Raw genomic sequence first — 26,527 nt, 5'->3', positions numbered from 1 at the left:
TCGCTTTGTTTGTTATTCCCTGAATGTATCTCTGAATGTTGGCAGTCGTTACTCTCTGGACATTCACACTTTTGAGACCTTGAAGTGTACATTTACTGATGTCTCCTATGGGGGCTGACCTGTAAGTGTACATTTACTGATGTCTCCTTGTGGAGGCTGACCTTTAAGTGTACATTTACTGATGTCTCCTATGGGGGCTGACCTGTAAGTGTACATTTACTGATGTCTCCTATGGGGGCTGACCTGTAAGTGTACATTTACTGATGTCTCCTTGTGAGGGCTGACCTGTAAGTGTACATTTACTGATGTCTCCTATGGGGGCTGACCTGTAAGTGTACATTTACTGATGTCTCCTATGGGGGCTGACCTGTAAGAGATAACTGAAACTATTTTGATAATTTTTTTTTTGTGTTTTATAGAACTAGTGCTTTTGGTCACAGTTATAAATGTAACTCAAGCAGTTATTGGTAGTAATTTCTATGTATAAAGCAGAATCTCATCTTTATATGAACTGGTTGCAAAGAAAATGCAAACTTATGTCCCCACTGTAAATGGCTTATCAAGGCAACGGTAAGCCATAGCTATTTCATTGAGCATAGAAACTTAGATTGGTCTTGTCTTGAATGAGTTTCAGTTGGATCTTGTACTTTTGCAGGTAGTTGTATAACATATTGAAATCTAAAGGAAACTAAGATGCAAATAAAATTACTGCGTGTGGATGATGTTTACATATTCATAGAGATGAGAACTTGGAATTCTTTCAAGAGTTAGTCGATGCACTATAGCATGAAGATGCCCAATTTAAAAGCCTTTTTTCATTGGTTTCAGAGCATGACAACACACAATCCGTGTTGACTCTTTATTTACTAATTGTGTTTTTCAATCAGCATACATAGTAGTGAAAAGCCTACGAAAATCTACCACTCAAGACGGAGGCAGGCGGTGAAAAACATAACTTTGAGATTCCTAGTATTATACAATGGCTTCGTGTTTGATGAGACAAAATATAAAGGTTACAGCTGGGCCACGAGAAATTAGTTTTATTAACTACTAGTCGACCCACGGCGTAGCATACGCCGCTATTTTGCAGGGCCACTACAGTTAATGCGACGGCAGTGGGCCCCGCACTTTTATAGGACCCTCGCTAATTCTAGAGTATATTATTAAATTAAACCATTTTATAACTTATAACAGATTTCCCGCGGTCTCCTGATTTACCAGGCGCTCCTAGATATTTCCTGAAATTGCAAAATATACGAAAAAGTCCTGGAAATCTCCGGAAATTCTTAAAATCTTTCGAAAACTCATAAAAATCTCTTGAAAGATATAGACAAAAAATGTCATTTTGGGGTGTCATTCAATATGGAAAACGCCAATCCTACGCGCGATTAAAAAAAACGGCATTATGCAATACCCGTAATTGTTGAATCTGGTGAAAGAAGCTTCTCGCGCCTCATACTAATGAAGAATTTCTTGAGGTCAACAATTCTCGAAGATAGATTGAAACATTTGATAATTCTTGCTATTGAGCGTGATCTATGTAGGAAACAGAATTTTTATGATATACTGTATGACTTCGCTACAAGCAAGGCTCAAAGTACTTCTGTACGTAGTAAAGAATTAATAAAAATGTTCACTTATTATCCGTATCCCTACCCAAACTGGGCCCCGCGAAATCCCACTATTTAGTGACGGGTGAATACAGAGTAGATTACGTTTTCTCTCCCCCCCCCCCTTTTTTTTTTTAGTGAATTAAACGCGACGAAAAAAAGGGCCCAAACTAGCGACCCTGGAAACGACAACCCCGCCTAGCCGAAACGCACTGCAAAGCGAACACAACCTATAGAAGATAGGAATGCCCATAAAAACATTCTGCTGGTCCAGAGTCATTCGCCCGTATGCAAATTACTACCCCAGTGGTCAATGGTCACATGCTCCAACTAGCCCTGTAGTGTACACGTAGCCCTTTTTTTTTTAAACAAGTAGGCCCTATTATTTTGTCTATTTTTTTTAGGAGATTTCAATGAGCCCGTGGAAAATCAGGAGGCCGCGGTAAACTTGTAATATGAGTTATAATGGTTTAATTTAATATTATACACCTAAAATTAGCGCGGGGCCTATGAAAGTGCGGGGTCCACTGCGGCCGCATAGGTTGCAGTGGCCAAAGACCGGCCCTGACCGTACCGGTGGCTATTTTCCCCCTTTCTTCTTCCGTACCTTTCAACACACGCTGATACATACGATCGTAATTTTCACGCAAAACTAGGTGTGATGTAAATCATGTAATCACCTCTCCCTGTTAGGAACTTCGCCGACGCCGTATTACGTCAGCTGCTGTTTGGATCACCGCCTCGTAAAGGGGAAGGGCAAGGTACGGTGAGTTACCTTGGTCAATACTGATCTTGTCGGTCACTTTCTCTTTTAGATCACCGACATACCGTTCAACTGAGGTCTAAGTCAAGACTAGGACTAAAATGTGACGTAACATAAACGATGTCCCGATCAAAGACTTGATTTCTTTTAGCTTTTATTTCAATGCCAACTGCTTTTTAGCTGCAACATTTACCGTAGAATAAACTTTTAGTATGTTATGAATCTACCCATCGTAATGTTGATCTCTTAGATTTTTGTTTTATGGAAGCGAACTAGATTATGTAAAGTTTAGTAAAGAAAATAAACTAAATATGGGAAAGGACCAATGGCGAACGCTTTTGTGCCAGTTTTTAGTTTAGAATTTATAACTCCGCAATAGTTAAACTTATTTAAAAAATGAAAACATCTGCGGAATCCTCAGCTATTGGGCGATAAAACTAAATTTGACTCTTTTTTCCATATCGTACTACTCTCCATTTCATAAACTCTCGTTACTGCAACTAAATCTATAGATCTAGTGTTTTTTTTAGGTGGTTTATTTTTAACCCAGCTTCAAAGGATCTAGGTATTTTTTTGAAATTACCGACACCACCCCTTTACTTGCGGAAGTAAACAATGTTTCCATGTGCTAGATTAGTAGATGATACTAATGATAGATGATTATTGTTATAATCAGTCTAAGACTCTAGATCTAGTTAATTTAAATTAATTAGTAATCTATAAATATAGATCTAGATCATCTTTACTGTCTAGCAGCACTAGCTAGTGTAGTGTCTTTACTAAACTTTACTTGAGACTAAAAAGTTTAGACTTAAGAACTTTAGACTTTAGTCACTTACTTTAGACTGACTAGTCGTCACTAGTCACGGGTCACTAGTGACTAGATTACTAGAACTAAGACCTAAGAATTCTAGTAGAATCAATCATTATCATATCATGATGATCATCTACTATCTAGTCTAGTCAGTAAGTGACACTGTCTAAAGTCTAAGTCCTAAGTCTCAGTAAGTCTAGCAGCTAGCTAGTGATTATACACTAACAGTACTAACACTTACAGTGATACGATACGGTATCAAATCATTATCCATTATCAGTGATCTGATAGTGACTAGTGGATGATCTAGTAGAGGGTACTAATTCTAGTATTTCTAGACTCAGTCCTAGACACAGACTACACTACAGTCTACAGTACTACAGAGTAACCTAATAAAAATCTAGTTTCTAGATCTAGATTGACTAGATCTATCTTAGTAAATCTAGTTACAATCTAGTAATTATCTACTAAGTAGAGTTATAGTTTAGTCAGATCTAGAGTAGTAGAGATCTTCTTTTTTGAAGTAACGTCTGTATTATATAAGTATAAGATAAGATGTTGAATTGTACTATTTTTTGTAGATCTACCCCATTTTACTATTATAATAAATTATAATTAATACTAGTAGATCTGAATCTATTTATTAGTATTAATGAATCAAATTATAAACTTATCAAGGAGTACTATTTTAAGCCATTTTAAAGATCAATATATTTGTCACCAAAAATTGGTAGATCTAAAGTACATTGGTGGAAAAATAACTAGATCTAGGTCTAGTATTATGGAGGGTGAAAAAAATGTTAAAAAAAGATTAAGCAATATTCAAACTGAAAATCATATTGAGTCTCATCATGATCATACCAAAGGGACTAAGAACGTTGATAGTCCTACATTTGTTGCTCGAACAAATCCTGTTACTGGTAAAATGGATTGGATAGTTCAAGATGAAAATTATGACTACATACAAGAAATCGCCAGGTAAAAAATTAGCATTGGCTCATGCCAATGCAAACTATTAAACAGGCAAAATTACTATAAATATAAATATATATAATGCAATACTATATATATATATATATATATATATATATATATATATATATATATATATATATATATGTGAGTAAAAAAAATATATATATATAATGTCCATGACTTTCTTCAGATCAGGCTATGGAGACATGTTACATGACAAAGACCGGGTAAGTTTTAAAACTTGCTTCTATTAAGTGTTATGAGCAAGTATGTAAGCTTTTATAAAACAGTATATTATATATAGTTGAAGCCTGTGTTTTTTAGCAGCCCCGAAAGGGGAAAAGACACTATTAGTTTTGTGTGAAATGTCTGTCCGTCCGTCCATCCCGTTTAGATCTCGTAAACTAGAAAAGATAGTGAAAATCCGACATCATAATATTTTAGTCCATTCAAAGTTCTGATGTAATGGCTAATTTTTTCTTTTTTAAAAGCGAAAAAAAAAGTTACTTTAAGAGAAAAAATCTATTTAGTATGCATAAAAGTTGGACATAATTTAAAACAACGATTAATAAGTAATTTTTCATATTATCGCATGAACTGCAGTGCCACATCATAGTAATTTAACTTCACATTCACTTTCACCTATCCTTTGGTCTGCTGGATGGCTGGGGCACCACACAAGATCTGTCAACCTTCTTTCTCCATTCTTCTCTGTGATTTGTCTTTGATTGAATTTAATTCTTATGTTCTTTCTGAAAATATTGATACCTGCCTTTTTACCTGACTAGGTGGGCCACTTCAGGGGCCGATTTTGAGTTTGTGTTTCCACACAAACTGTCTTTGTAACCTTGTTGTTCCTAAAGTTTGACATTTTAAGAATATTTTTATGTACATCATTTATGTACCTGTACATAATGTTGTAACCCTATTGGCGGCGCGAAAGGGTTAACTGTAGGTTCACTAGACACACATGAACTCAGGCTATGGACAAGGGACAGTACTACGATTACACGCAAATATGACCAATGTTATGGTCATGTGATCGAAAGCCTGCGTGGACCAGATACACAGTGTGTAAGAAAGCGGCAGTTCAAGACAGGACATGGATGAGACCAGGACTGTTAGTCTGGTTGAGTCCTCAGGTGTTGATGTACGAGTCCAGAAAGAGAGACTGTAGAGTTTTGTACGGTGATGTACAGAGTAACATTTTAGTTGTTGATGTGTCTGATGCCAATAGTCTAGTATTGGCTGTTATCTACTTATTCACTCATTATTAAATTACCAGATTATTTGGAGCCTTGTTGTCAAGTTCTTGATGTGTTGATGTGTTGTGTTGTGTTTATCAGTGTTTACAGAAGGCCTGATTAGGAGAGAGAGAATCGTAACAATAATATAACATCACATAATTCCTGAACATAATATTACATTATATAATTCCTGTACAGCATATGACATTATGTAATTCTCAAATTTTGTTGTTGCTATGTCATAGAATGAAAAGTATTACAAGGCCATAGGACAAGCTGTCAAACTTTTAAAGGAGCAGAATAAGCAAGTGAGATCTTTAGATATTGGCACAGGAACTGGCCTTTTAAGCATGATGGCTGCTACCATGGGTGCTGATGTTGTGACTGCATGTGAGGTAGAGTTGCTGGTACTTAGCCAGTACAACTTAACTGGTGTAGGCGTATACAATTCTTAATGTATAACTTAAAATAAACTTGAACAAACTTCTTGTTTAAACAAACTTGAGTGTGACTTTTACACAACTTTCAACTTCCATATAGATGGATGTAGAAACAGACTTTAAAAATTTTACTTTAAAAAAAAAATTATGACTGATTGAAAATACAAATTATGACTGATTGAAAATACAAAGTATGACTGATTGAAAATACAAAGTATGACTGATTGAAAATACAAATTATGACTTATTGAAAATACAAATTATGACTGATTGAAAAACAAGTCTTTCTGTCACACATCTCTCACTTCTTTTCCTCCTATTTCCACTTTCACGCGCCTTTTTTTAAACTGAACTATGACAGACCACGGTTACATCAGAAACTTGAGAAAACAAAACATTTGTCTTGATTGTAGAAAAATGTGAAGTCTTAAAATGCTATTTCTTAGGACCAAAGTAAATTATATGGACATTGAAAGTTACAATCATCAAATTAATTTTTATTCTAAAAGTACATGAAATTTTTAAAATTTTCATTGTAAATTTTTTATTTTTTACCAAAGGCTTTTTCACCAATGGCTGCATGTGCACAGAAAGTTATAGAGGTGAATGGCTTTAAAGATAAGATCAAACTAATTCCTAAAAGATCAACAGATGTAACATTAGGTAACCTGGACTTTGCTATTTGAGTGATATAGTTATCCTTTTTGTTTAAATGATCTCACTGTGCTGTTCCTTTCAATCGGATCTCTCGTCAGTTCTGTCATTAGGTCACATAAATCTAATGGCTTTGCAATTCTATTCTCAGATTTCATGCTATGCATTTCTAGTCTCTTAAAGCTACATACAAAGCAGTTCTATCCTGCAAACTCTATTTACTTGGTTAATTATCAAAGCCTTTTTTTTTTTCCCCCCTTATGCATGTCCACAAAAACCCAGATGATATTGGTGAGAGAGCTAATCTTCTAGTCACTGAATTGTTTGATACTGAGCTGATTGGTGAAGGTGCCATTGGATCGTACACTGATGCTCATGCTCGTCTCATGGAGGTAGGATCTTGTTCTCTAATAATGATTTGTAATTTATATTCGCTTTAATTTGTACTTTACATAAGCTCTAACCAACATTTGTACTTTATATTAGCTCTAATAAAGAGTTGTATTTTACATTAGCTCCAATAAACAGTTGTACTTTATATTAGCTCTAACCAACATTTGTACTTTATATTAGCTCTAATAAAGAGTTGTATTTTACATTAGCTCCAATAAACAGTTGTACTTTATATAAGCTCTAACCAACATTTGTACTTTATATTAGCTCTAATAAAGAGTTGTATTTTACATTAGCTCCAATAAACAGTTGTACTTTATATTAGCTCTAACCAACATTTGTACTTTATATTAGCTCTAATAAAGAGTTGTATTTTACATTAGCTCCAATAAACAGTTGTACTTTATATTAGCTCTAACCAACATTTGTACTTTATATTAGCTCTAATAAAGAGTTGTATTTTACATTAGCTCCAATAAACAGTTGTACTTTATATTAGCTCTAATAAAGAGTTGTACTTTATGTTAGCTCTAATAAAGAATTGTTCTTTATATTACTTTAACAATGAGCTGTAGATAGAAAAAGGTTATTTATAATCACAAAGCTTTACCATCTTACAAACATACATAAAAATAAATAAAAAAATAAAAACCAACTTTGCTTAACATCTCTGCATCTGATACTAATCAATGTACTCCAGATTTTTAGATTAGTAGTTCAATTGAGCTTTAAAAAGTTTTGAAACACCAAATTATACTTTTTGTAAAAACGACTATTTTTAGTATTTAATGCTAGTTGAGATAATATGTAACAACTAATAAAACTATTGAGGCGCTGTGGATGAGTCGTAAAGCGCATGGCTTCCAAACAGGGGTCTGGGGTTCGAATCCTGGTGACGAATGGGATTTTTAATTTGGGGATCTTTGGGCGCCTCTGAGTCCATCCAGCTCTAATGGGTACTTGACATTAGTTGGGGAAAAGTAAAGGCAGTTGGTCGTTGAGGTGGCCACATGACACCCTCGTTAACCTTTGGCCACAGAAACTGATGACCTGTACGTCATCTGCCCTGTAGACCACAAGGTCTGAAAGGGGAACTTTACTATACTTTTCATAGAACTATATTCAATTTTAACATTAAATTATTATGTCTTAAAATTTTTTTTGTCTTCGATAGGATGATTGTATTGCAGTACCATCTTCTGGATTGATGTACATTCAGGCCATTCAGTGCGATTTTCTAGCCTCATGTAACAGTCTACAAACAGTGGAGCTCCCTAACAATACAGCTGTATCAATGCCAAAGTCTTTAGGCACTTGTTCTGGGGCACCATTGCTGCACGACCTTCAAGTAGATGAACTATGTGCTGAGATCAGACCGCTGTCTTCCCCAGTCCAAGTCTTCAAGTATAGGCTTTTATATTTAGTTATTTTTAAACATTTGTTTCTTTCATAAAATACTCAAAAGTTTTTAAAAATAGAATTTCATGACATACTTTATTATCCATGTTTGTCCTTCTATAAAGTAAGATATCTTAGTTTTTTGAAATTCAACAATAACTTCTGTTTAGATTTGACTTTGGACGCAAGAATGCCTTGCCCAAACATGAGCAAACCCAACACAATGTGACAGCCATTGAGGGTGGACGTGTTGATGCTTTTGTTATGTGGTGGGATCTTAAAATGGATCCTCTAGGGGAAATAATTCTAAGCTGTGCTCCATGCTGGAATAGAGATTCATCTGCCCCTATACCTGTAAGTTGTTGTTGATATATTGATGTTAGCTTTGAGCTATACCATCTCATCTTATAATTACGTCTGTATCCATGTGCCAGTTTGGCTATGCATGTTAATTAGAGACTTAAAGTTATTGGTTAACTTTAAGTTATTGGTTTTCCTGGCTGATTCAGCAAACTGCTATCCTGTAACATCTAATGACTCTAGGGATGACAGAGCTCTTAAAAAATTTCAGATTTTTGTTATCTATAGGGCAGATGATATTAAGGTAATCTTTTTCTGTGGCCAATGGTTTACAAGCAGGTGTCATACGGCCAGCACAATGACCAACCACCTTTACACGGCCAGCACAATGACCAACCACCTTTACTTTCCTCAACTAAAGTCAGTTACCTTTCAAATTATCCAAAGAGTATAGGAGTCTGATGATACATTTTGACCAAACTTAAAATTGCTCATAAAAGTCAAGTAAAACATTCTAATCAAACTATGCTTTTCACATAGAAGTTTTGCTATGTGAAAAAGTCTGATCAAACTTTGTATAGTGCATTTGAGTGTAGTGAGCCATTGTAATCAAACTATGCTTTTCACATAAAAGTCTAGTGAAAGATTCTGATCAAACTTTGTATAGTGCATAGGAGTCTAGTGAAACATTTTAATCAAGTAGAATTGAATAGAAGTCTAGTAAAACATTCTTATATAACTTTGTAAAGTGCTTTTCACACAGATGTCTTGTATCTAGTGGAAAATTATGATCAAACTTTGTAAATTACAAAGGAATCTAACGAAAAATTATGATAAAACTTTTATTAGCTTATAAAAATCAAGTGTAACATTGTGATGAAACTTTGTTTAGCGCTTACAAATCTAGTGAAACATTGTAATTAAACTATGCTTATCTTATAGATGTCTAGTAAAACATTCTGATTAAACTTTGTTTAGGGCTTAGAAGTCTAGTGAAACATTCTGATAAAGCAAAACGTAGTGCATAAAAGTCTAGTGGTACATTATTATAAAATTTTGCTTAGCGCATAGAAGTCAAGTGAAACATTATTACAAAAATTTGTTTAGTGCATATAGATCTAGTAAAACAATCTGATAAAAAATTTCTTTAGTCTAGTGAAACATTAAGATAAAACTAAAATAAAGTTATGTATATGTAGAAAAGGTGATAGTATATAATGAAATGGTGATGTATATAATGAAATAATAATAATAATAATCTTTATTATCCGTAAGGAAATTTGCCTTACAATTTGTGCATTACACCAAACAAAAAACATTATAACTATAAGAAACCAAAGTGTACATTCACACCAGACTCACTCATAATTTACATGTGACAAAGTTTATACCAGATTGTTCTTATTAAATAATTTGATTGCCAGGGGAACAAAAGAGTGTTTGTGTCTGTTTGTCTTTGCTATCGGTGTCTTGTATCTCTTTTGTGATGGTAAAATCACAAAATCCTGACACAAAGGGTGATTCTTTATTTCGAGGATCTTGTTAGCTTTTTTATAGATGTTTGTCTCAAACAACTGCCCAAATGGGGTTTGTTTTTTGCCAATGATTTTGCCAGCAGCATTTAGGATTCTATAAAGTTTATTTTTATTTTTAATGCTCAGATTGCCATACCAGGCAGTGATATTGAAACTTAAAATATTGCAGATGTGAGCGTGAAAAAATATAGCCAAGGCCTTTTCGCTAACATTAAACGAGGACAGTTTTCTTAGTAATCGTTATCTTTGCTGCCCTTTTTTGCTGATATAATCAGTATTTGCAGTAAAATTTAGTTTATTGTCTAGGATAGTACCAAGGTATTTAAAGGTTTGCACAATTTCAATAGTCTCTCCAGCTACAGAAACGATATCATTTTCCTTCTTGTCCCTACGAAAATCGATTATCATATGACAGTATATAATGAAATGGTGATGTATATAATGAAAAGGTGACAATGAAATGGTGATGTATATAATGAAATGGTGATGTATATAATGAAATGGTGATGTATATGAAGAAAAAAATAGAATCACCAAAAGCAACTTTGTTTATAAGGCTTTTATTTGTACACATATCAAATTATGTTTCTTTCTCATATGATTTACTAATTCCTCTGTTGTCATTTATAACATAAACATAATAAGTCATGTCTAGTAGAAACAGTTAACTAAAGCTATTTATTGCCTTTTTTTTTTTCAGTGGCGAGACCATTGGATGCAGGCAGTTTATTATCCTACACTTTGCAGGGAGATTGAAAAGGGAGATAATTTCACACTATACAGCTATCATGATGAATACAGTCTATGGTTTGATACACAGCCTACACAAAGGTTAATCTGATTAAACTAAAAATGTTTGAATCTTCATAGTGAAATAAATCCTTACAAATATTTTATATTAGGTGATTAATTGAATTCAGAATGTATGCAATCCTTATAGTGTAAAAAAACAACAACACATAGCATTATAAAATTAAAGACTATGCTTTCAATATAATAATCCCCATAAACTAATAGTTACCTGAAGATTATTAGAAAGTTATTTGACAAATATTTAATTCTTATACGGTTATGTTATATAATCTTGATCATGTCTTGTGAACAGTAAAGTCACAATGACAAATGACCTTGAAACACTTTGACTGACAGCGCAATAAAGTTTTTCTTTTCTAGCCTTAATATAGAAGAGCTGATCATGTTGTCCAAATCTGATGAACTGTGGTGTAATTGGTGCTAATTGTCTTTAAGGATTTTATATGTTTTTTTTTAATATGTTTTATATGTTTTGGAGTTGCATCTGTTATAAAATTATTTATTATTAAAGAAGCTTTTTTTTTGTTAGTCATCACTCATCAAATAACATAATTGTTGTATTTCTTTTCATAGAATCTTACCTTCTTGTACTTGTGGTCTTCATGTGACTTTTAGCAGAAATAGGATTGGGCAATTAAATGAATACACTAGGAATACTCTGTTTATCAATTTGCTTCAGAAGGTATTTGGTCTGCTTAGGTATATTATGTTAAAATTGGAACGTTAAATTAATAGGAACATATGTTTTTGATGCTTTGTACCCTTGTAATGGTCTCATTATCATGTTTGAATCTTAAGCATCTCTTGACTTTGATTGCAACTCGCTACTTTCAGCTAAATGTATAACTTGTGCTCTGTGCCATTTAGCAGAACAATTTCACTCGTATCATTGACTAATTTTAGTTCGTTGTAAATGCTAAGGAGGAAAACTTTTTTTATTGAAATATTTATTTATTATTTGTGACTTCATTGTAGCACATCACCAAAGATACAGTGTGTTTAGTGATATCAGATGGCAGTTTACTCCCTTTGATGGCCGCTAGACTAGAAGCTAAAAAGGTAAAAAATAACTAAGAAACACAAGTTTAAAGAAATAGTTTAGTTTTGTGGGCTCTTGTCAATGCAAGGTTGAATGGCGTAAGGTTGCAGACTGCGAATGTCGTGTAATACTGAGTTCTTGCTTCCTGAGGTGCTCTTGACACGTGACAAGACAAATAGTATAAACTGACCTAAGTCCGTTTCAGCAGACAAACATGAAGTTTATTTTACTACAATAATAATAATAATAATACACTGCACTCCTTGTTAGTGCTGCAAGTCAAGAAATAATAAACAATCCTATCCGCATAACAGCGGTATCAATAGTATCCAATATATGTTAGTCACAAATCACGTCCGCATCTCAGCGGGTAACACTGTGTAGAAATATAAATCAACTAATACATGTCTTAAAAGACCACTGGCAACAACTGCCCACAAGTTACTTTCTAACTGAAATTACTACAGACTTTTCTAAGTCGCTACTGTCCGTTGCGGACTAAAATATTACTTGACCACATGGTCCAAAGAATAACACTTGACTTCTAACTTGACTTCACTTGTCTGCTTGACTTGACTGACTGACCTATAAGTCTAACTTTATTCATTCTACTTCCTGTTTTCTACATCAGGAATTCTACGTGTCTTTTAAACTCTTAACATGACGTGAACTTTAGATCATGCAATGTCAACTAAGACTGTGACAGCTCTGCATAAATAAGTTTATACATTTTTCAAAACAGTTATCTGATTCAGAGAATTAGAAGATACTTATATCTAGCATCAGTACATTGGACAACTAGATGAAGAAAAACTAAGTATTTTGTTAATGACTTTGACTTATAAATAATATTTCAGTTTAACAAACATAGTTTGTTTTTTATTTATAATGGTCAGTGCTGGAAGTTGCCTAGTACTTTAAAAAAATGTGATGAAAATTATTGGTAGATTATATTTTTTAGACTAGAGAATGACCTTTTCCAGTTTTAAATAGCAATTGTTTTTTTTTTTAAATTTGAAAAAATCATCTTTAGACATTTAAAATATACATTGTTTAATTTTGATATTAAAGAAACTTAAGTGTAAAATTCATTGTTAAAATGCCTCAGTTTGTTAATGTAATGATATCCTACCAGGTTTTCTACCTTGATTGCAATCATGCCACCAGAAAGTTTGTGAAAGAATTGATTCGCCACGACAATCTAGAAGACAAGATTGTCCTCCTGGACAAAAGTGCTGAAGACATTCTGCCAGAAGATTTGCTCAACCTAAAGGTTTGTGTCTATTGGTTGACAAGATTCATAGATTTATACAGAATTTTAATTTTATTATCAAGTCTGTTAAAAAAACACCACCACCACACTTATTCACTGTGATATATAATTTAAAAAAACAACAACACACTTTTTCACTGTGATATATATAATCAGCTTACATTCATGGTTGTTAATATTGTATTCTCTCTTGATTGTTGACAGATTGACTTGGTCATTGCTGAACCATTCTTACAAGCCGCTCTGTTACCCTGGGAGCATTTATATTTTTGGTATGCCCTGCATTATCTCAAAAGTTTACTTAGCGAAAATGTGGTCATTCTTCCCGAGTCCATGACTGTCAAGGCCATGGCTGTCCAGTTTCGAGATTTACACAAGATTAGAGCACCTGTAGGAATCTGTGAAGGCTTTGACATTTCTGAGTTTGATCAATTAATTAAGGTAAATTACAACACAGTAATTTGTTTCAAATATTTGGTAATTAGTATAATCACAAAGCCTTGCTTCTAGCAGTGACTAGCAACACATCATCTACCCCCTAAAAGAGTTGACACTAATACTCCATCATATAATACCAAAATTCAATTACAACAGTCACATAGACATTATGGGAAATACAAAGGCTTTCAAAGGCAGGGTCATCCATACAAGAGCCACACAGACCAGTAAACTACCTCACTGTCAAGTAAATGTTAGCCATCAATTACAGAGGAGTGGCTCAACCAATGAGTATCAGGGAGCAGAGCTATGTACAAAGAAATGACCACACCGAACAAACTGAATAGTATCATTGTCAATTTCCTCCCCTGCAAAGAGCAATCTACAATCTTCTAAGAACAGTACACACACACACACCTTAAAATTATCATCTTAACAGAAAAAATCAAAACTTTGAATCATATCCTCTTTGAATGTCCCATTTGAATCCACCTTAGACAGACCCTACTACCACTACAGGTTCAACATAACTAACACCCTGTACGGCAGTGCTGAACAACTGAAACAAAGTAGCACACTTTTTTCCTTGGCATAGACTGCAAAAGAGCTGGCAGCTCAGCAGCAACAAGCTGGCTAGAAGAAGAGGAAACCAGTTTCACTGAGATAATACATCAGAAATGCTTTGATTGCCAGGGGAACAATGGCAATATTTTATGCTTAAAACAATATTAAGTCCTTATTAGTGTAGATTAAATGATGCCTTTTATTTTTAAAGTTATGGTAATTTTCTTCCTATTTCCACCCAGATTTCATCCGATTCTAGTGATGACAGTGTAGAACCACAACCTCTATGGGAATATCCTTCAGAAGCACTTTCTTCACCAACTTCTATTGCATTTCTAGATTTTACCAAATCACCTGAAAATACCCAGCAGTTACAATACTCTGTGGACATAATGCACTCCAGGTCAGTATGAGAATCTACTATAGACTTGGAAAATGACTCAAATGATTATATATTTTTTTCAACATTTGAACTCCATAGAGATATTTCATTTGCTATTTTTATTAATTGCAAATAAAGTCAAATAAATTTTTTATTTGGAAATAAAGTGTTTAAATTGTTCAGCAATTGTAAATAATAATTATGAAACACTAGCTCTTAATTATTTAACATTAATAAGATTTCATCATCTTATTAACATGTCACTGTCTCAAACAGTGGCACTGTGAGGTTAGAATTGAAAACAGCACCTCGTGTGAATATTTGGGTGTCGAATGGAGAAACCGTAATTATAAAACATTATTTCTACCTACACAAGGGAGTAACACAATAGCTTTAATATCACCTCTGCTGAACCCATGAATTTGGGTCTAAGTCTCTAGTGTAATTATATACCATACTAGAAAGTAAAGAAACTAATCTGTACACAAGTGTATTTGAGATATTTGTAGACTATAATCCTATACATATATATATGGCTCCTTTTGTCTCGAAAGGCAATGGATGCGCCCAAATGAGTCACTGGTTTTGGCTTAATCTTGAGACGGGGCAGAATCTTGTGTGGCTAATCAAGCCAATTCTAGAACGGCAGACTTTGCCACAATTCGTACATGTGTATGCCTCTGATTTAGGGCTAGCAGACAGGGCAGCTTTCTTTTTATCCCTCTTGATTAAAGCCGCTTCAATTCTTTTGTTCTCAGCAAGGGTTGTCCCAGCACGCACAGTCTGTCTCCATGCACTCCGGTCTTTGGCTATGTTTTCCCACATACTTTCGCTGATGCCTGAGGCTCTCATGTCTCGCTTGCAGACATCTCTATATGTTAGTCTTGGGCGGCCCTTGGGTCTGACTCCTTCCACAAGCTCAGCATATAAGATATCTGTCGGGATTCTGCCATCTGGCATGCGGGTGACATGTCCGAGCCAGTGTAATCTTCTTTGTGTCAGGAGAGCGTACATGCTGTTCATATTGGCCAATCTTAAAACTTCCTGATCGGAGACATGGTCCCTCCAAGAGATGCCCATTATGCGTCTCAGGCAGCGCAAGTGGAAACTATTCAATCTGTGCTCTTGGTACATGTATGTTGACCAGCTCTCACTGCCATAAAGGAGAGTGCTCACAACACAGGCGTTGTAGACTAGGATTTTGATCGCTGTGGTCAATTTACCATTTTCCCAGACGCGCTTGGAGAGTTTTGCCAATGCTGTGGTAGCTTTTCCTATATATATAATATACTGGTATATATAGAGTTAAAATGTTGAAAAAAAATATAATCATTTGAGTGTATATTAACAGTTTTGATATATATATATATATATATATCAAAACTGTAAAAAGCATACAGTACCATAATGGAACAAGTCATGCTTAAATGACATATACACAAAGAAAACTAAAAGAATTTTGTCACGAGAAGTTCTGTTGCAGGAGAGGCTTGAGGCATTTCTGAGAACAATGGTCTTCACATACAAGAACAGGCCAACAAATTCAGCACATGAAAATATGTTCCTTTTTTCTTTGTTTAGGGATGGTGTTTTGAATGGCCTTGCATTGTGGGCAGAGTACAAGTTTGGTCAGGATGTTTTAAGTACAGGTCTAATCTATGATGATCAGAGTCATGTCCCAAAGTAAGATTTTTTTTTTGTATCAAATATTTGTAACAAATGGTTAATAAAGTTTTTTCTACAAACACTTTTAAAATATATTTCAGATGGGATAAATTTTCCAAGCAAGGAGTCATTTTGTATCACAATGCAAAAGCTGTCAAGAAAGATACCAAGTTAAACATGCTTGTTACATTCAACCCTGAAAATGGAGATTTTTGCTTTAAAGTTGAATAAAAATAAATAAATCTGGCTTGAGTCTAATAATATAAATGTTTATTTCCAAAAACTCTACATGAACCCAAGATGGTACAGTTGGCCAGTGATCAGCTCTGGTTACATGCGCACAATATCAGGAATAATCAGTATATTCTACTATAACAAAAAATAAACTAAAATTGTATAATTAACAGAAAGTAATGTAAACAAAAAATATTTGAGCAAATAATTTCCTTGACAGCTGTTTTTCAAACCTGTAATCAAATGGAATGAATTATTTCTGAATAATTGGATACGAAAAGGAGATGAATCAATTATTTTAACAGCTGCTGGTCTGTATTTTTTTTTTTTTTTTCAATTTCAGAGGAAGAATTTAAATGATTTTTGTTTTTTAAATGATTTTTTTTATTTAATAATTTTCTTTCTGATCATTTAAAGTTAAATCTTGATCTGTCAATATTCTTAAAGCTGTTTTCTGAAAAGCATTCTACAGCAATATATTGTAACTCATCAGTAGCATCAGATGTTTGTTCAACACTATTCCATTGATGTGGAGAATTGATGACAAGCTTGTTAGAACACACACACTTAAAAACACTTGAGGCCACAATATCTTTTTGTTTGGTGATTAACACAAATGTACACAGAATATAGAACAAACTCCTCTAAATTCTAATATACGAACTTAAAATTGTCTAATACATTAAACAATGTCATCAAACTAATGTCACACTGTTGTGATTGATATCTTTGCAAAAAAATGCAATACAGCTGAAGAAACAGCACATCCTATAATAGCATTCAATTATTTGGTCATAGAATAAAAAGATAGGAGCACATCAACTCAGTTGTATGTTCAGTCAGCTTGGATTAAAATGAAAAAAAACAAAGCCTCAACACAACTTCTCTACCGTTAAATAAATGTGCTCATCACAAGGGTGGAAATTTTTTCGCTGGGGCAAGACAAGTGTAACAGCGATGTTTTACTGAACACACACACGGTCCACGGCTCAAATCCTCCTACTGCAATTTGCCGAATGCTGCTTCCTGTTCATCCAGAAGTTTCATGATAATTGGTGGACAGTCAGAGCCAACCTGAAAAAAAATTTTTTTTTTTTAGAAATAGTAATAAAACATCCATTTTGTACGCTCATCAAGCCATTGCAGATCTGACTTCAACAAGGGAAGTAATACATCCTTATAGATGAAACCAACCTGGTCTTCCAAGAAACGTTTACTTTCTCTTGAATCATCCAGCCAGTAGTGAGAAGGTAGACTGAACAGTTCGTCCTCGTTGATATTTCCCAAACCAGACATGTCAATGGATCCTGGGGAAGAAAACGAACAGATATTTGCAGACATGATGTTTTATCTAGCAGATATTTAGAACTTTCAGGAAATTGACTTTTTCAAGCCAGTTCTGTGCAATGTCAAGCACATATAAACTGTCCACAATGTTCAGAATATTTATTACATCTGCTCATTGATATAAAATTTCTTTTGCACTTCATCAGTAAGAAAAAAAAGTATTCTTATAATGATGGAATGTTTGACTGCTTACTGAGCATGATATTATAGCTGGAGTTGGTGTGACTGTCTTTGGGTTATGATTCTCTGCTGCCAAAGGATGTTTTGTTTTCAGCAATTTTCTTGCCAGTTTTAGAGATGCTGTACCATTATGTTCTATTATTTGCTCTAGACTACTACCAAGAGGGAGATTTTATGTTAGAAGTTCTCATGGAGGCTTTGAAGGTATTCCTGAAGAGTTTGCTTTGCCCACCTTGAGCTCGCTTTTGTTAGATGGCCATAAAGGAGTTTCTTGGGTTGTTGGAGTCATTCTCAGATACGCCCTGCCCAGTTAAGACTGTATTAGGGCTGTGTGTATGATTCGCAGGCCCACTCTATGTAGGACTTTGTCAGATATCTTGTCTTGACACTTTTCAATTTTCTCTAGTAGGTTATTTGAAAGTAATTGAGCTTCTTGCCATGTTTTCTATATGTTGTCCACATTTCAGAAAGAAAGCAATATCGGAGGGATTAAACGTTTTTCTTGTACTGTGCAACCCAAAGCCAGGACATCTGTTGCCTACATGCATGAACAAACAATAACTTGTTCTACATGAAAAATAGTGTCTTACCTTTCTTAGGGATCCATCCAACTGGAGAACTGACAGCAATGGTGTTATCTCCTTCAACTCTCTTTAGGATCCAGTCAAGAACACGGATATTTTCACCAAAACCTGGCCACAAAAATTTGCCATGTTCATCCAAGCGGAACCAGTTCACATGGAAAATTTTAGGCATCTGAAAAAAAAAAAAATATACTAAATTCAAATCCTTTGAAAATCAATGGCCACAAATGATCAGCTGTTTAATCTTTACACTAGTTGAAAACAAAGACTTTAACATTATTGTTAATATAATAAAAGAAATGCAAACAAATGTACTTTGCGTCCAGGCTGCTCAAGGTCCAGCCAATGTTGCAGATAGTGACCAAAGTTGTAACCCATGAAAGGTCTCATGGCCATTGGATCATGCATAATAGTTTTTCCTATAGAGAAAAGTGCATCAATTAGACAATATAAGAAGACAATGAAAGAGGTGACAATGAAAAGAATTGATATTGAACAGGTTATGCACTTCACAATAAGTGAGGTCAAACCCAGTTCCAAAATAACTTACCCTGAAATTCCGCAGCAGCTGTGGCTTCAGACTTGACACATGCTCCAATCATCACACCATGAGCCCAGCTCTTGGCCTCAAACACAAGTGGCACACCTTAAGTTTAAAAAGATTATGTGGATGAGTGTGTAAATACCACCAGCTAATTATATAATGGGCATATAACCCTGTGTTAAGTCTCCCACACCATTAGTGGTTTACTAGAAATGTAGGCCAATTTTGTTATTAAAAAGTAAAAGAAATACCTGGACTAACTGAATGAATTAAAAGATACTATAATATAACAAGCTTTTTATGAAATTTATCAGTCATCTGTAAACAAACTGTTTATAACTATAAATATGCTACATAAATTTAAATTGAGCTTCAAATCTGACAATTAATTATAAGAGACAATCCGTCTACAATAAATGATTAGATACACTACAGAATCCTTTACAGTGTATACTTGTATCTAAAAGTATTTGGCTATTAACTATTTGAGTGCAATATTCATTTAAAACGTTACCTGTGGGACGACGTCCTCCAAAGATAATGGCACTGATTGGCACACCTTTGGGATCTTCCCATCTAGGATGCATGATGGGACACTGAGATGCAGGGGCAGTAAATCTTGAGTTTGGATGGGCTGCTTTTCCTCCACAGCCAACATGCCATGGCTGTCCCAACCAGGTTTTGATACCAATACCCTAGAACAACAAAATAGTTCATGCAGTGCCTTTCAGAAATAAATGTAAGAAAAAAATATAGGTAACTACTTATTCCTCTAAAGACTCTGAATGCAAAGATTTAACATTGAAATATTTATTTCTAATTAATGCTCTAATTTAATTTCTTCAATGCAATCATTTTAAAGATAATGGTTTTGAATTTTACTGACTGAACCCCATTAGACATCATAAAAAAAATTATTACAAAACCTTATGTCAATAGGTAGCTACTAAAATAGTGTTAGTTTAAAAGATTTCATAAAACAATTTTTCTTTTAGTAAAACATATTTCCGTGTTACATATATTATAAGCATTTGATCTAAATTTTGACTTGTACATATATTTTATTTAGGTTTTGTTAGTTTGAATGAAAACTATATATTCTTATACACATACAGAGGCAAATGTCTTTAATATGAAAAAAATAATTATTTCATTTCACTCTTGACTTTCTGACATTATTTTTGGGATGACAAATTTCATGCAATCCCATATAAATATATATATATATTTACTTTAGTCCATAGAGTCAAATAAAAATAAGCTCAACATATTTTGTCATTTATAAAATATACCATTTATAATTGGACCAACAAAATCTAGATCAAATCTAGTTTTTGTTTTACAGGGTCTAGTTAGCACATCATTGTACTGTACATCACACAGTTTACAATTTATTAATCATGATTTTAGACGACAACTAAAAAATGTTCAATTAACATTCTGAGTTGCTGTTTTTTTTTACTAAGGATATTGATTACCTGTATTCTCTAATTTTAAGAATATTTTTATCTCCATACAGTACAGTATAATTCTTATTTTCTTCAAAAAGGTTATTTACATTAATGTAATATTTTAAGTACATTTATGTAATATTTTTTAGTAACAAACTTTAAGATCAACACTACAAATGGATAATGTAGTCCTGTAAGCTATTTTTATTTAAGGTGAAAAAGCTTTACTATATTTAAAATACCCACTTGAATTTCTTCCTAGTGATATTTTCACTGAAATAGTAACAAAATTCATTTCAAAACATTCCTTTCGAAAAGCCTGCCAATCTAAAGAGTAGACCATTCGAAACAAACTTACTGGAGTGACCTCATCTTCCAGACCTTCCCAGAAATAGCCTCCATCTGCAGTCTCTGCAACGTTTGTAAAGATGCTGTTGGACTGGAAGGATAGCATGGCATTAGGGTTAGTCTTCATGTTGGTGCCAGGGGCAACACCAAAGAAGCCAGCTTCAGGATTGATGCCATGAAGAACACCATTCTCATCAAACTTCATCCAGGCAATATCATCACCTGTAGAGCAAACAGTGCCAGCATTAATGTTTCAGTTCTAAACAATCTATTCTCTTTGATGGAGTTTCTAGATTAAATAATGCTGTTGGCTGCTTTGAGCCATTGAACAACTATGGCCCATCTCATAGAGCATCCTTCTTGTTGCTATACAACCCTATTTAAAAACATCAGCAGTGACTTTACAGGTTAAAGTGGCACCATCCTGGGTGTTGGAGAAGTCATTTTTTTGTTTGTTTGGGTTGTTTCTCTTTGTCAGCAGAAACAGATGACCTTTACATCATCTGCCCTAGAGATCAAAAGGTCTGAAACGGGAACTTCACTTTTTTTTTTACTCCTCTGTCAGCTGAGATAAATATTACTTTGCTGCACTTAAATTGCCTAGTCACATCCTCTCCACATAGTACAGTCTATAGCTATCTCTTAATACTTTACATCTATGTCCAGTTTTTAAATCCATTTTTTTTTAACTCCACATCTTGAAGATTGTCTCAGATTGGACCATGACATGAACATTAATAACAGAAATGAGAAAGAGAGCATGAGAAACTTAAGGTACTATGTGTAATTTGGATTTAACTACTAAGTGAAGAAAATTCAGATTTTAAACAAGGTACTATGTGTAATTTGGATATAACTACTAAGTGAAGAAAATTCAGATTTTAAACAAGGTACTATGTGTAATTTGGATATAACTACTAAGTGAAGAAAATTCAGATTTTATACAAGGTACTATGGTGTAATTTGGATATAACTACTAAGTGAAGAAAATTCAGATTTTAAACAAGGTACTATGTGTAATTTGGATATAACTACTAAGTGAAGAAAATTCAGATTTTATACAAGGTACTATTAGTAATTTGGATATAACTACTAAGTGAAGAAAATTCAGATTTTATACAAGGTACTATGTGTAATTTGGATATAACTACTAAGTGAAGAAAATTCAGATTTTGGTAGAGAGCAGATATGTATTTTGGTGTTATGGACAGTGACTTAATATTTTTGACGCCTATGAGATTGTGCTAGGATTCTGTCATTTGGTAATTTGAATTATGATTGAGATGTGAGTTTGTATCCACTGGAAAAGCAAGTATACATGCACCTGTCATGCTATTTTATCCTTTAATAAATGTGTCTACTGATAATATTGTACTTTGTCAGTTGTATGTCAGAATTTAGTATAGTTAAGTCTATTGAATAAATGCATCTATGCGCATACACTAAGCACCTATGACATCACCTGCACTTATTTCACGAGCCTACAGAAATAAGGATCCACTTGATCCAAAATGAAAATAGTAATAATCAAATTCTAATTTACTACTATAAAAATTATTGCAAATATAGGAACTAAAAAAAAATTTACCAAAACAAACTTAGTACTTATTAGACAAGCTTGAAAAAAAATGGGGTAATTCCTCATTGATAATTGATGATATAAAAAAGTAAAGAAAGGAAAGAATATAGCTAAATGTTTTAAAGGATAAAAACAGCTTACCAATACACTGAATTTTAAATCCAGGTAATCCAGGGTTCAACATAGCCAAGTTTGTCTTGCCACAAGCACTGGGGAATGCAGCAGCTACAAAATGCTCTGTTTTTCTGGGTGTGGTGATACACATTATCTGTTGATTGGGTTCAAGAACAAAAAAAAAAAATAATAATATCTACACACATTAAAATACTTTTAGTGTCCTTGCAGATACTTCAAGCTTTAACAATTTGTTTTATTCCATTTAGTGGTCCTCAGAGTTAAAACTTACCAACATGTGTTCAGCCATCCAGCCCTCATCTCTGGCAATCACACTGGCAATACGCAAAGCAAAGCATTTCTTTCCAAGTAAAGAGTTGCCACCATAGCCACTGCCAAATGATTTGATTTTCCTTTCTTCTGGGAAGTGAGCAATGATAACTTTTTCTGGATTGCATGGCCAATGGTTCTTCACACGTCCTGGAGAAATAACATTTATTTTTAGTATAAAGTAACAACCAGGACACTGTTCTACGTATTTCACACGTCTGTCCACATTATGGTGTGGTCTATGGCAGCCTGGTCATGCGGTATGCATGCTGGACTGTCATTTGGACTTCAATGGTCCCAAGCTCATACCATGCGCGCTCCCACAACTATCATCCTACAGGTTCTGTTTGACTGCCCCCAGACTTGCTGATTTCCGTTTTGACAGGTCTGGGAAACCCAAAATTCTCGACCTGTATGACGTTTGATGATGATCATCATCCTACAGGAGGTTGGGACTAGGACATAAATTATCTTCTGAAGGAACATCCAAAACATGGAAAACAATAAATGAAAATGTTAAAAAAGTTCAAATGGAAACTTTGAACAAAAATAATGATGCATTATGCTGTTGTAATGACAAAATGTAATCCACTATCCCAAAAGTTTTGATGTAACTTAAATACCCATGAAGGAACAGAACAAGAATGATTTGGACCTGTCCCTTAGACAACCAAAAGCAAATAAAACTTCAAGACAATTTAAAAAAAACAACTCAGTTGTTACAAAGCCTGTTGTATCAACAATATTAATAAGACACATGTAGACCACAAAGAAATATTTACTCTGGACAGGTCTTGGGCATCCCATGGAGTGAATACATTTGACGAAATCTTGATCTCCCAAAAGCTCCCACACTTTAGGAGACACACGAGTCATTATACGCATACACAGCAAGACATAGTTGGAATCTGTGACTTGTACACCAATCTTGCTGAGGGGTGAGCCGAGTGGTCCCATGCAAAAAGGGATGACGTACATCATACGACCTGGAATATTTGCACATTAGAGTTAATTTAAAACAAATATGGAAGTACTGTATTTAAACAAATTTGAATTAAAAACTACAAATCTTTTATACAACATTGCTAATGACGATAATGAGCTTTAACAATACCAGCCATGCATCCAGGAAAACGATCATCAAGCTCTTTTTTCATGTCTTCTGGGCTCATCCAGCAACCCATTGTGCCTTTGACTCCTTCACGGACATGGGGCACTGAATCATACTTGTTAGGTGTAACAATGAATGTTTTTGACTCCACACGGGCCACATCATCAGGATCAGTGCGGCACAAGTAACTGAAGTTAGACAATAAATTTTATAATAATTATTACTTTCAACAATTAGCACAAGCCTAAAAATTTATTTTCTCAGTTTTTTTTTCCCATAAATATATATATATATATATTTTTTTTTTTACCTATTTGGGTATTTTGTGAGTCTTGTAAGAGTGCCTCTTTCTAGTAGTTTATGGATAATTTCATCTGCTTCTTCTTGGCTGCCATCACAAATGTAAATACCACGAGGGCCACACAATTGGACCTACACGTTTTGTTAAAAAAAACAAAAGTAAGCAGTCATTTCTTATTTTAATAAAAGACATTAAATGTTTCTTTTAAATGGTTTTACCTTTATCAGAACAAACCATTTTCTACAATGCGTATACAATTGTATATAATTAATATACTTACACAATGAGCAAGAAATATTTTCACTTTCTTTGGGAGATGGCTGAAATCACCTTTAGCTACTGGAACTTTCCCGACTTTTTGCACAACAATCTCATGTACCTCATATACTAAATCTTCTTCGTCACACATTGTTTAATCTTAGTAAATCAGGGAAAGCTAAAGCAGAAAAAATGTAGAATAAACATTTGAATACAGGATTTCATAATCTATAGTGAGGATACTAATTAAATCATAGAATCCTAAACGCTGCTGGTAAAGTCATTGGCAAAAAACAAACCCCATTTGGGCAGCTGTTTGAGACAAACATTCATAAAAAAGCTAAAAAGATTCTAGAAATAAAATGGTCAGGAATTTGTGATTTTGTCATCGAAAAAGAGATACAAGATATAGATAGCAAAGACAAACAGACAAAAACTCTTTTATTCAACTTTTCGCATGTAAATTATGAGTGAGTCTAATGTGAATGCATATTTTGGTTTTCTATAGTTGTTTTTTTGTGTGTAATTGTAAGACATTTCCTTTTATGGATAAAGATTATTATTATTATTTACAGTCTGCAAGTATCAGCTATTTACACAACATTATTTTAAGACAGATCAACATACTAGTAGGCCTATAATACGTATGTAACAACAAGGACCCAATAAAGGGCTACCCACTAAAGCTATTCAGACTAGTAATTTTTTTTTCTTTCAATGTCATCTGTTTCAAACTCAATAGAAATAGAAGTGTTAAAGAAAGCAGCCTACTGTATCTAGCACACAGAATTCCAAAAATAATTGTCAGCTAATCTATATTCAATTCTAGATTTATCATTCTATGTCTACCCTACTAATAATGGATGATTCTGTGAGTATAGTCTTAATTTTTTAATAGCATTTAGATCTAAATCTAGGACATTCTAATGCTAGGATGATTTATTTTGTATTAAAACATAGATATAGATTTAATATGGATTAAGGCTCTAACTCTAACCCCCAGACTATACATCATACTATTAGCTAGATCAGAGTCTAGATACTCATACTAGTCATACTGGATCAGAGATCATTCAATTACATATTTTTCAATTTTGTCTCACATTAAAATTGATAAAATGATAAAGTCAAAAACAAATCATTCATTTAACTTTGATTAGATCTAGAAATAGATCTAAAGTACATATTGGTCTATCAAGTAAGGCACTCAAATTGATACTTGGGTTGCTCTCAAGGTCGAAAAAAAATCCACTAAGTTGTCCTTCACCTTGGCAATACCGGCAGCAGCAGGAATTTGTTTACCAGAATATTCATTTATTTTGTTTGTTTATGCAACTTATCTCAAACCGCAAAGTAGCTTACCAATAATAGATACATGCACACAGACGAATATTAACAACAAGTAGATAGGTAGAATCTAAAAATTGCACAATGCATCGAATCTAGTGAACCTAAGTTAAAGACTAAACTGTGTAAAATAAAGACTTCATTCTCAGTTCAGCCTGAAGTTCAGGCCTCAACTAAAACACTTAAAAGTGTTAAGTAAAATGAGTCACATTCGACTCTAGATTAATAATACCAAGGCAAAACCAGTCTTGTTTAGATTAAATATTTGTTTGCGCAAACTACAATAATACGAATGATAGAAATAAAAAGTAAAATGAAAATCTTCATCAATCAACAAACCTGTTGTCAGAAGACGCTATGACTGTACTCTGGCCTGGTCAGGTTTACGTTGCGAATGCAGCTGTTTCCTGGTGGAGATCGATACTCTTTGTTATGTAGATTTAGAATTTAACATACAATTATCTTTTTTGACATCTGTTTTAGCTAATAAATACTG

General features: G+C 33.9%; 2 protein-coding genes across 4 annotated transcripts; one reads left to right on the top strand and one right to left on the bottom strand.

Annotated features, from left to right (window-relative positions):
* Positions 1-3,485: 3,485 nt before the first annotated feature.
* Positions 3,486-16,541, top strand: LOC106075746 (protein arginine N-methyltransferase 7-like). 3 transcript variants are annotated; one of them, XM_056034726.1, is made up of 16 exons: positions 3,486-3,503; positions 4,054-4,165; positions 4,353-4,389; positions 5,655-5,804; positions 6,410-6,512; positions 6,786-6,895; positions 8,071-8,300; positions 8,465-8,648; positions 10,830-10,960; positions 11,516-11,624; positions 11,918-12,001; positions 13,117-13,254; positions 13,459-13,695; positions 14,499-14,659; positions 16,220-16,321; positions 16,405-16,541. In XM_056034726.1, exons 2-16 carry the CDS (start codon positions 4,113-4,115, stop codon positions 16,532-16,534), a joined length of 1,959 nt encoding a protein of 652 aa, XP_055890701.1. In that variant the 5' UTR covers positions 3,486-3,503; positions 4,054-4,112; the 3' UTR covers positions 16,535-16,541. The 3 variants fall into 3 exon arrangements, with proteins under 3 accessions (XP_055890701.1, XP_055890700.1, XP_055890699.1); XM_056034725.1 differs by lacking the exon at positions 3,486-3,503 and adding an exon at positions 3,583-3,710 and having other exon boundaries at positions 3,922-4,165; XM_056034724.1 differs by lacking the exon at positions 3,486-3,503 and having other exon boundaries at positions 3,724-4,165.
* A 10-nt stretch (positions 16,542-16,551) lies between these two features.
* LOC106075747 (phosphoenolpyruvate carboxykinase [GTP]-like) lies at positions 16,552-26,527 on the bottom strand. Its single transcript, XM_056034727.1, has 14 exons — positions 26,371-26,527; positions 24,707-24,862; positions 24,436-24,557; positions 24,129-24,313; positions 23,797-24,000; positions 22,977-23,164; positions 22,712-22,838; positions 21,002-21,213; positions 19,707-19,887; positions 19,199-19,294; positions 18,964-19,067; positions 18,655-18,820; positions 17,732-17,844; positions 16,552-17,611 (listed from the first exon to the last, which is right to left on the bottom strand). The coding sequence occupies exons 2-14, from the start codon at positions 24,833-24,835 to the stop codon at positions 17,537-17,539; spliced, it is 1,902 nt and encodes a 633-aa protein (XP_055890702.1). The 5' UTR covers positions 24,836-24,862; positions 26,371-26,527; the 3' UTR covers positions 16,552-17,536.

This window comes from Biomphalaria glabrata, chromosome 7, assembly GCF_947242115.1.
Source record: "Biomphalaria glabrata chromosome 7, xgBioGlab47.1, whole genome shotgun sequence".
Classification (NCBI taxonomy): Eukaryota; Metazoa; Mollusca; class Gastropoda; family Planorbidae; genus Biomphalaria; species Biomphalaria glabrata.
Note: the sequence above shows the minus strand (reverse complement) of the source record. Positions and strands in the feature narration are given on the sequence as shown.

Bases quoted from the DNA above. Each gene is read 5' to 3' on its own strand.
- LOC106075747 (XM_056034727.1), bottom strand. From the start codon at position 24,835: ATGTGTGACGAAGAAGATTTAGTATATGAGGTACATGAGATTGTTGTG. The intron at 19,888-21,001 runs GTAAGTTTGTTT...TTGTTGTTCTAG, and splicing joins TGGAAGATGAGGTCACTCCA to GGTATTGGTATCAAAACCTG. The intron at 18,821-18,963 runs GTACATTTGTTT...TTTTTTTTTCAG, and splicing joins TTGAGCAGCCTGGACGCAAA to ATGCCTAAAATTTTCCATGT.
- LOC106075746 (XM_056034724.1), top strand. From the start codon at position 3,840: ATGAATCAAATTATAAACTTATCAAGGAGTACTATTTTAAGCCATTTT. The intron at 6,896-8,070 runs GTAGGATCTTGT...TGTCTTCGATAG, and splicing joins CTCATGCTCGTCTCATGGAG to GATGATTGTATTGCAGTACC. The intron at 8,649-10,829 runs GTAAGTTGTTGT...TTTTTTTTTCAG, and splicing joins ATTCATCTGCCCCTATACCT to TGGCGAGACCATTGGATGCA.